This window comes from Microtus pennsylvanicus, chromosome 14, assembly GCF_037038515.1.
Source record: "Microtus pennsylvanicus isolate mMicPen1 chromosome 14, mMicPen1.hap1, whole genome shotgun sequence".
NCBI classification, from domain to species: Eukaryota; Metazoa; Chordata; class Mammalia; order Rodentia; family Cricetidae; genus Microtus; species Microtus pennsylvanicus.
Genome location: NC_134592.1, coordinates 38,779,340 through 38,789,888, shown reverse-complemented (window position 1 = coordinate 38,789,888; position 10,549 = coordinate 38,779,340). Strand labels below are relative to the sequence as shown.

The 10,549-nt window shown below is 53.0% G+C and overlaps 1 protein-coding gene across 3 annotated transcripts in view; it reads right to left on the bottom strand.

The window, feature by feature from the left end:
* The window catches only part of Sptb (spectrin beta, erythrocytic), a 133,513-nt gene that overhangs the window by 8,199 nt on the left and 114,765 nt on the right, over window positions 1-10,549 (bottom strand). For 2 of the 3 annotated variants that reach the window (XM_075948841.1, XM_075948843.1), the window contains exons 30-32: window positions 10,003-10,199; window positions 9,685-9,734; window positions 9,103-9,178 (exon numbers count right to left, since the gene is read on the bottom strand). In XM_075948841.1, the coding sequence (XP_075804956.1) occupies window positions 9,103-9,178; window positions 9,685-9,734; window positions 10,003-10,199 (323 nt within the window). Of the gene's footprint in view, window positions 1-3,792; window positions 4,058-9,102; window positions 9,179-9,684; window positions 9,735-10,002; window positions 10,200-10,549 lie in introns of those variants that run through there. The other variant, XM_075948844.1, reaches the window with a different exon arrangement.

Here is a 10,549-nt window from a genome sequence, read left to right as displayed (position 1 = left end):
GGATGGGACCTGAAACCTCAGTTTGGAGTCCTGTGGCCCCAATGCAGCCTACCTCCTTCCTTGGATAGAAAGTTCTGGAGGCAATCTCCTGCCTCTCAGCCCCAGACTCAAGTCTAATGGGGCTTTCTTGTCCCCAAAAGGGACTCTGTCCAGAGGATAGATGTGTGAGCCCAATACCTCCCACTTTCTTATCTCCGTCTCTCCTAGAGATAGGCCAGGAGGAAGCTGAAGTCTGGGAGAAGATGCCACCCCAGTGCAAGGAGGAAGGCCACCTGTCTGTTAGAGGGCTGCATTCAGCTGCCTGTCTCCCTACCCCTCTCCCAGCCTCTGCCCTATTGCAGTTGCTTCCTTATGCTTTAAATCCCACCTCTTTCCCAGCCTTTGAGCAACTGGCCTTTGAAAATCAAGGTAGATTCAGCTAGGGCTGACTCCTTCCTGTTGCATCCCAGGCAGGGACTAGCCAAGGCTGGAGCTGGGGCATTTTTGAACATACTTGGCTGGGTTACAAGTTAGCTTGGAAACCTGGGAGTTTCCAGTGTATGCAAAGGTTTCTTCTCTGGTCTTGCTTTTGGAGTGGATTTCAGCACATCCTGCCTCCAACCCCACACAAAGGTCAAGACCTGAGAGGGAGGAACCAAAAATGACAGAGGAGTGGAGGGTTTGATTTGGGAGTCCTCAGTTCCCTCCTGGATCCGGGAGATACACTGAGGAAGATTGGCTGGAAGGAAGGTGGATGCAGGGGAGGGCAGAGAGGATGGATAGGCCCCAGGGACTTTCCATCTCTTCAGCTCCCAAGGAAGTCTGGCCAACTTCTGGAGGAGTAGGGGAGGATGAGGAAAAAGAAAAGAACACCCCTTCTATAGTAGCCCACCTTTTCTCCATCAAACCATGCCCCACGGTATACCCGCACTTTTTCTAGTGCCCAAGGCCCACATGCTGGGTCAGAGAGACCTGGGGCTAAGTCCCAAGGCATTCATAAGGAACAGGAGAAGACTCAGCAAGTCACCAAGCCTTCCTGATACTGTCTGCTTGTAGGGCAGCACCCGCGTCCACTTTATGGGTGATCTGAAGCCCCGCAGAGTAAGACAATATCTGCAAATGTTGGCTGTTATGATCCCAAGTCCTCCAGACCCATCTCCTGGCTCCGCTGAACTGTTGTGGCCAGTGCCTGCATGGTCAGTGAGAGACTGCCTCAAATACTCTTTTGTCTCAAGTATGGGATTCTCAGGATGCCTTAAAGACTCCTCCATGGGGAATCCTGAGGGCATGCTGGTTACCCGTTACTCCTCCACTGTTTTCAGCTGGACTATTCCAAGGCTCCAGACAGAAACAGGGACACTACGGTGAAGTAGTAAAGCCCTTCAGGGCAGCTCCGATTTGTCCTGAAGCTCACAGAGCTTAGAGATGTGGGTGAGGAGAAGGTGCCTCCTTCGAAGGCAAAGGCAGAAGAAGGCAGTAGACAGGGCTGAGGTCAACAGGGAGTGGAAGGGCCTGATAAATCACCTTCGGAGTTTTCCAAAGATCTCACGACTTGGCGAAGTCTACGAGGGACACTCTACTTAGCCTTATATATCCGTGGTCAGGATATATAAAGGCAGTGCTTAGAAGGGCTGCCTCCCAGCTTAAGGTCAGCCCTGCTCATAGTGTGCCTAAACCATGAGCACGGTTGTAGAAGTCTTTCCTTTGGAATTCATAAGAGATTAGGAATTTCCCCTGGGGCTTTTGACTTGCAGCTGTGCCTCAGGGAGGAGGGGCATGTAGGTTGAGTCAGCAATGAAGGCCTTATTAGGAAGGCAAGTCCCACTGGAGAAAGCTGGGGGTGCCAGGGACAGATGGAGCCCCCATGGGAGGTGAGAAGACATTCGTAAGGCTTTTTGAGGCTGAGAAGGGGTCTTGGGGAATAACTGAATCAACTCATCCTATCAGAGATTGGAAAACTGGATCCCATAAAGTCCAGGGAGGATCTGGGGTCACCTAGCATGCTAGTGGAGTCAGGGCAAGGGTCCAGGGCATTGCTTCTCTCCCCGAAAAAAGGCCTTGCAGATTTGAAAGGTAGGCAGCACAGGACCCTGGGATAGGCCTAGGCAGGCAGGTGGTCAGGGAACCAAAGGAGCCGAGTCTCTGGCCAGAGACCCACCCACTGCCTGAACTGCCTGGGCCTAGCTCCAAACCTGCCATGAATGAGTTTGAAGCCAGCAGTGTTGCTAAATGAGTTACTGCCCCTTTCTAGGATGGGTGATGCATCAAGGATTTCCCAGCAAACAGCTGGACCATGACCCCATCCATCAGTGGGACCAGAGGTCAGGTTGGCGGATGGCTGGGGCAGAAGGACCAATCTTGCCCAGGTTCTGAGAGTAAATAAACTAGGAAAGAGACAGGCAGAGGTGGCCATTCTCTGTTCTCCCTGGATGTGTATGGACTGGGGGAGAGCCTCTGTACCTGTCTGGCAGGAAGTGTCTAGAGGCTCAGGGTTGCTCTGCATCCAGCACAAGTGCACGTACTAAGGACAGGCAGGTTCTGCATAGGCACTGGATGGAGGAGGTGAGCAGAGCCCCCCCCCCAGCACCCTCTCTGCATTCAGCCAGCACAGCCGGCCTTGGTTATCAGGAAAACTCAGTTCCGCATCACTGAGGGGTGTCCATCTTAGGACAGCACAGCAGAGGAGCTGGAGACAGCCTGAAGGAGAATGCCCTAGCTACCTGGAGGGAATTCTGGGTAACGGGCTGGGAGGTGATGAAAGTGTCTAGTCGCTGAGTGAGGACAAGTGGGCATGGTGGCCCTGCCATATAAGGAGGCACCACCTGCAATGGAGGCTGGTTCAGTTCGCTGATCAGCGAATCATCTGCTGGGATATCAGAGAAAGAAAGGCTTTGCCTGCTGATCAAGGGGCATTATGGGAAGAAAAGGTACTCAGAAGAGCCTTGTGGGACCTGGTAAGATGTGGGATTGAAGCCAAACCAAGGAGAGGCCCCAGGTTCCTGATGCGAGGGGGACAGCCACCTGAGTCTTGGAATCTTGACAGAGCCTTGTCACATAAGCTTGGCTTTTAAGCACACTGCCCCGCCGGGCAGCTTGGTACTGGTGGGGGAAGTAAATGAGGGAGTGAGGAGCTTCCTCACCGCCTCACCGATGTTGAGAAGTTTGAAAGTGGACAGAAAGGGTTAAATTTCTTCTGGGGGAACTGACTTGAAGATGCATTTCCAGGATCCGCCAGTAGGTGGTGTGGGGGCTGCACACAGACCGTTAATTCCACAGGCCAAAGTAGCCTGCTTCAGGACCACAGGGTCTTCCCAAAGTTCTGAAGATGCTCAGTGAACTAAGATGTACCCCGTAAGCAAAGACACCTCTGCTGACAGTTTCCTCCCTACAGTTAATGTTGGTGAGAACCAGGGTGCAGGGATGGACCTCAGAGCAGACAGCTGGACATCAGCAGTAACAAGTTCTGCGACAGGAGCCTGGGACAAATGGAGATGGAGTCTCAGGGATGGAGCAGGCTGGTTGGTGTCTAAGGCCTCGGCAATGTCACAGTCCATACGAGGGACAGTTCTTCGAAAAGATGCAGGGCTGGGGTGAGGATGCCGGGACTTAGATGACCATAGGCTACGTGCCAGATTCCTCACAGCTTTCTCGTTTTACTGACCAGGAGAGTCAGATCTAACAATGGAAGGTGGAAGGCACAGGACCGCCTGGCTCCGAAGACGAGGCTCTCTCCACTCAGTCCAGGTGTGTTCACGTGTGTGCAATACCATGACTCCTGAAGAAAGTATCACCTGGTGGGGTTTCCAGTCTAAGTGAGACGTGCCCAGCTTACATGTGGCCGATCTGTTAAGGTGGTCTGACCACATCCAGGCTACACTGGAAGGGGCTGGAAACAGGGTTTGTGTCACGTAAGCTTCACTGCCAGGTGCCTTAGGCAACCAAATGGCACCAGGTGATGGCAGGGCAAACGGAGCCACCTGTTGATGACATTTGCTCTCTCCAGTGTCTGATGTCTTGGCTCCCAGGCTCCGGGGAAGAAGGGTTGTCTAGACAGTTTGTAAGGGCTGTGTGAAGGCAGCTGTTTGCAAGAGAAGAAAAAGAGTCAGCTTGCTGAGTTGAAAGTAGCCAAAGAAATGGAAACTTGGGCTGGGTAGGAACGGCTACCCCAGAGGAGAAAAGAGAGGCTGTGTTGGACAGGAAGTGTAGGGGTGGGGAAGAAAAGGCAAGCTGGGGCAGTTAGCCAGCAGCCCCATGGATGGCAGGCCAGGAGATGGTGAGGGGCTCTCAGGAGAAGTGGGGTTTATGGAGCAGAGTACCTCAATGCTATACCCCAGGACTCAGCGCTCTGAGCTAGCTACTGTGGAGCTCAGGCAAGATGGCGAGAATATGGTACAGGCCACCGGACAAAGAAAAATTAAGTGGGAAGATTGCCGGCTCCTTGTGGACACAGGAAGAGGAGACCTGGTCCCCTGCCACCAGAGGAGAGCAAGGCTTCTTCAGGGACCGTCTTTACCAAGCCTGTCACCTGTGTTGACATTAGAGGGGCTGATAGCTGCTGAGTTTCTCAGTGACCTGGTCCTCAGCACTAAATCACTAAACTGGTGTCCAGATAACCAGTTTCCCACCCACTCTGAGGCACTTCCAAATGTTAACAGGGTCTCATCCTGAGCCCACCAGTATCTGGGACACTGGGAGACATAGCTTGAAACAAGGAATTTCAGAAGACTTTGCAGCAGAGCGGCCAGGCGTTGGCATCTGGCATCGCAAAGAGAAAGCTGGCACACCCAGCTGTGGGTAAGTGTCCAGAAGGAGAGCAGGTTTCTCCAGGGAGCCAGGGCTCAGTGCCAGGCTGCAGGCAGACACGCCCTTGCCACGCTGACTCAGGCATCCTGGGGAGACAGAAACACGCCCAAGTTTGGGGCAGAGCTGACGTTCGTTCCAGGCCGAGACTGCCCATTTGGAACAAACAGGATTTGCATTCGCTGCAAAATGTCTGAAAAAGCCGCTGTTCGGGGGTGGGGAGGGGTAAGGACTGGGAAAGCTGTTCAGGCAAGAAGAAACACAGCTGCTATTCCACACCCACAGCGCCCACCAACGTCAGAGCCTCACTGCCGGCTACTGATTAAAGTTCCGAGCTGATGGGGAGGTTGCTGCTGGGGGCAACAGTGGCTGGGGCTAGCAGCCTTTGCACAAACGTGGCCACGGACCCCGATCCTAGTGCCCCCATAGTCCCTGGGGTACTGCCCCCTCAATTGCCAGTGCTGGCTATTTCTCAAAGCCTCTGAGACAACGGAAGGAAGAGACAAGGATCAGAGAGATCCAGCTCAGTCCATCAGCTCTGCTGTGATGCTCGGCCCCACTCCCCAGGGAATTTGGTCTGTGTTGCCAGTCTTAGGAGGTCACACTTAAACGCGATGTTCGTGAGCTGCCCTGGGAAAAAAGATTCCTCCCTGACAGCCTGCGGAAGCTTCACCATAAGTGGTACCCACAATGCCACTCTCTGGAGTGGCCTTCATTTCCAGGGTCCTCCTGCACTGCACACTGAAGTCTAGCCTGGGGACCTGGAGGCAGGGAGGGTATGCTGGTTCCAAGCAGGAGACTGCTTCTTCTTACAGCCCCTGAGGACATCCGTGTCTTTAGAGTGTCTCTCATGTCATCGCAGTAGCCCCGCAGGGGCAGTGCAAGAGCAGCGTGTAGGAAGAGGTCTTGAGGCTGGGGAAACTCACACCCGCGTTAACACCACGAGAACCCACTTTCCTCCCTCCCGGAGAAGACATCTTCCCACAAACACCACTCTGGCCTGGAAGATGAAGAACACTCCGCCAGGTCCTTTTCCGAGGAGAAGGGACGGTACCTAAGGCAGAGAGGGTGTCTGCCACTTGCCAGAATGTTCTCATGCATCACACTCTGGGCAGACACACAAAAAGCTACCAGCCCCCACCCCAGCCCTCTCCCCAAATAGGGACAAGGGCCAGTGTCCTAGCCCATGACCTCTTCTTCCCTGTTCTGGCCTCACGATATCTGGTGGGCCTCAGAGTTAGGAGCAGATGGTGGGAAACAGGAAAGCCATCTCCTCCAACCCCTCCCTTGAAAGGCTACATTGCTGACACACGGGCTTTCTGCGACCCCACAAAGGGACCTTTATAGGGCAATGGACTTGGAGGGGGAAGGGAGGGCTCCAAACCCACACAATGTTCCAACAGAACCAAAGACCGGACTCCAGCCATTCTGACTTCAAGTCCTGCTCCTCATGATACCTTGTCTTTGGCCTGCCTTCACACTTACCTGTGGGGAGGGCCTGGCTTTTTTTTTTTTTTTTTTTACCAGAATGTGCTCTAACATGCAGAGGCGAGGGGCAGCAGTGGCATTGCAGTGATGGTTTGGCAGCTCACTCATTGCATGTACACACACAGGAAGGGGAGATTGGATTGGGGCCTGCAGGGCGCTGCCCTGCGGGATGCACTATCCAGACAGGGCAAGGGTGCTCGATCCACTCCCGTTCGTCACTCCAGCAGGAAGCGGCATGCATTAGTAAGGGCTTTTACACGAAGCAATGTGGCATGTGTCTATACTACAGGACCCGACACCAGACTGTACAGATAGGACCAGCGGGAGAGCCATGGCACCCCAGGCCTATGCATGAGAAGGCGCAGCAGACAGCTGAACCTTCCTGTGATGGGCCAGAGGTTCTGTGAAGGGCAGCGAAACAGGGCGTGGGAGGAGCTCTGTGAAACTGGGTTGGGTTTTCTCCGCCAGTATGGGCTCCATCCTCTTTCTCATATCAGAGATGATTTGGAGTTAGGTCCTCCCCAAGCATCTTAAAGGCTTGGAAAGGGCTGCAGCAGGAAGTCTGTCTCCAGGAGGCCCTGGGTCTGGTGTTCATTTGATTAGCCATCTGGCTGCTTTTCCCATCTGGTGAGTGGCTGGTTCCTCAGCAAGGGCCTCCCGAAGGGGCTCACTCCTCCCCCAGAGAAACACTCAGATTTAAGCAAATTTTATTCCTCCCAACCCAGTGATATTCAGGTGTTGGATGGAGGTGGCTCGGGTGCACACGTAGTTACACTGGCACAGACGTACACGTACACGACAGACAATGGTGCCGAGATGCTCAGGTGGTCATGAAGCCCGCACACCGGGGACACCACGGCATGCAGACACACAGGGATGCAGGGCAGAAGCGCAGAAGGTGGAGGCAGGAGGCAGGAGGCAGGGACAGCTCCAGCCCTTGTCCACAGTCCATATCAGCCCCTGGAGTTCTCTCTCCCTCTGGTGGGAGTAGGGTGAGGTGGGGATGGGGTCAGGGGAGTTGGTGCTGGGAAAAGGGAGCTGGATGACAGTTTACCACAGATAGGGTGATGGGACCAGCAGCAGGATCTTCAGAGATAGGTCTTCCAGCAGAGCCCAACAGTGCCCTCTGCTGACCAGGATGGGCTACTACATCTCAGAAAAGGAGACCAAAGGCCCCGAGGGTGTGTGTGTGTGTGTGTGTGTGTGTGTGTGTGTGTGTGTGTGTGTACAGGGATTTTGCACAGGGAGGTATATAAATCTTTCTCAGGGTAGCGTGTGTGTGTGTGTGTACAGGGATTTTGCACAGGGAGGTATATAAATCTTTCTCAGGGTAGCGTCTGTGTGTGTGTGTGTGTGTGTTGTGTGTACAGGGATTTTGCACAGGGAGGTATATAAATCTTTCTCAGGGTAGCGTGTGTGTGTGTGTGTGTGTGTGCGTGTGTGTACAGGGATTTTGCACAGGGAGGTATATAAATCTTTCTCAGGGTAGCGTGTGTGTGTGTGCGTGTGTGTACAGGGATTTTGCACAGGGAGGTATATAAATCTTTCTCAGGGTAGCGTGTGTGTGTGTGCGTGTGTGTACAGGGATTTTGCACAGGGAGGTATATAAATCTTTCTCAGGGTAGCGTGTGTGTGTGTGTGTGTGTGCGTGTGTGTACAGGGATTTTGCACAGGGAGGTATATAAATCTTTCTCAGGGTAGCGTGTGTGTGTGTGTGTGTGCGTGTGTGTACAGGGATTTTGCACAGGGAGGTATATAAATCTTTCTCAGGGTAGCGTGTGTGTGTGTGTGTGTACAGGGATTTTGCATGGGGAGGTATATGCATCTCTTGGGGTAGCCCACATAGCAGAAGTTCCCACCGAGGATGCTAATCTTTCTATTCCCTACTCAGGTCACTCATGCTCCCCTGGGCTCCGGGAGGGGGAAAACTAAGTATCTGATGCTCCTGCAATCCCCAAAGCCACATGCCACAGAGATCCATGCACTGGCGTGAATCACTTATGGACTCTTGCTTTCTTCTCAGCTAGCTACTCCCCACGGCATCTTTCCAACCCGAGTCAGAGCTGCCTGGGCTTCCTGAACAGACTCTCAGGGTCCAAAAGAACCCGCTCTGGGATAACAGCATAAGTCTGTATATCCCGGGCCTCTGGAAGCCATTTTTCTTTAAACCGCTCAGATAAGGTTCTGGCTCACTGTTCTATTAACTGGGGTTTCCCTGTAGGGCTAAGATCTCTGGGGTTCTCCTCTGCACTTGCAGGCTCAGAACCATCCCCATAGACAAACTCTATGACCCATAGCCATGGGGGATGGGCTCTGCCGAGAAAGAAGAAATCTTCTAGAAGGGTGGATATTCACACTTGCTGCATGGAATGCCTGTGGGGGGCTCAGGCAGGACGAGACAGTCTGTTGGTCCATGTGCCCGGTACATGTATGTGCCAGCATGTATAGAAGGGGGCACTGTGCTAAGGATGGAGTTTGAAGGAAAATGGGAGACCATGTACTGAAAGGAATTGCCTCTGTATAAAGTGTTGTCCCTGTGCTGCTGGGGATGTAGCCGTCCCATAAAACTTACTAGGCTAGATAAAACCAAACTTGTGGAACCATGTTGGTGGGCTGGTTTCTGGGTTGGAAGGAGAGGACTTATTTAAGAATTAAGATCTAATATAAAAGTAGACTGATCTAAAGAAGGCTCCTTAGAGGGGCAGGGTGAGGGTGGGGGACTAGGCAGCCCTCCCTGTCCTCGCCTTCCTTCTGCCCTGGCTGAGCCTAGAAGGGGTGACCGGGCTCTGGCAGCAGCGACTCCCAGGAACTAGACAGGCGGGACATGAAACTGACCGGGGATGTTCGCTCAGTGGCCGCACGGTGGACCTGGGGAGCCTCGCCAGCTGTCTCGCCTTCCTCCTCTTGAGGCCTACGGAAGACACAACCCTCTTTAGTGACAGGTGCCTGGTTTTCTCTGGCTCTCTACCCACTGGGGAGCCTGGAGCATGTACAGTGAATTATCCTTGGCTCTTTCCCAGAGGTGCTCGGCAAGGACACGCCCCAAGGCTTCATGGGAAAAGTGAAGATAAATACTTGAGAAATGAATGAATTCCATGTGAGACAGCTTAAGGTCAGTGTCCAGGGGTTCCTAAGGAAGAGGCTGGCTTAGTAACAGCCATTGCTAGCCACCCCTTCCTTTCTGTACCGGGACCCGGTGCAACACACCCCTTCCTTTCAGGCTACTGGACCCGGTGCAACCCAACTCTTAAGCTCCATCCATTCTGCGTTGTCTTGACAGGGCACCCAGGAGAAGAGGTCAAACGTCTTTGTTCACATAGCAGCTGCTGGTCAGTAGCTTCCTTTCCCTCCTCCCCAGCCGCCTCCTTTACAGCATGCTTGGCTTCCTGTACACAGGCACACAGTGCCGACACTCACCCAGGTTCCTCTGCGGGTCTTTCTGGAGTCTGGCGTTCCTTAAGCTCCAGCTGGGGGAGGAAAAGGTAAAGTGGTCAGAGCAGTCACGTAGCGGAGCTACATTCTCAGATAATCTCAGTTTGGCCCTGAACCCCAACATGCCCTAATGTCTGCACCCGAGTCACAGCCTTTGTCTTTGGTGTTTATGCGCCAGTACTTTCTTGTATCTGTTTACCCTCTGACACCAGCCCAGGTACACGGCAGCTGGCTGGGAGTACCGTGTAACAGCCCACCCCAATAGCTGTGGCTTTCCCGGTCCCCCAGACGACCTCCGCTCACCGTGGTGGGCTTCTCCAGGGCAGCAAAGCGCTCTGCCCAGCTCGCTGTGGACTTCTCAAAAGCCTCGTGCCTCTTGATGAGCTTTTCCACGCTGTCCACTGTGTGTCCAAAGTCCCGGCTGGCCAGATAGGGCTCCTGGGCGATCAGCCATGCCTCGGCCACAGAGGCATCCCTCGAGAACTGGCACACCTCCAGCACTGCCAGGAGAAGAAGCCACAAACCCACCCACAAGGCCCCAGGGTCGGTTAGCACTCAGGTATCCCTCAACTATATGGGTACTTTGCTCAGTGGTGAATTTCTGTGTCAGCCATTCCATCCCCACACTAGAGGCCCACCCCATCTATACCAATGGTTACATAAAAATTTACATGTATCTCTTACCCCATCTCTACCAAGGACTACATAAAAATTTACATGTATATAATGTTATTTACATAAATTTCTCTCTGTCTCTCTCTATATATATTATATATAAATATATATAATTTTTATTATATATATTTATATATAGTCTATTATATATATAATTTTTTCTTTTGTATGGTGG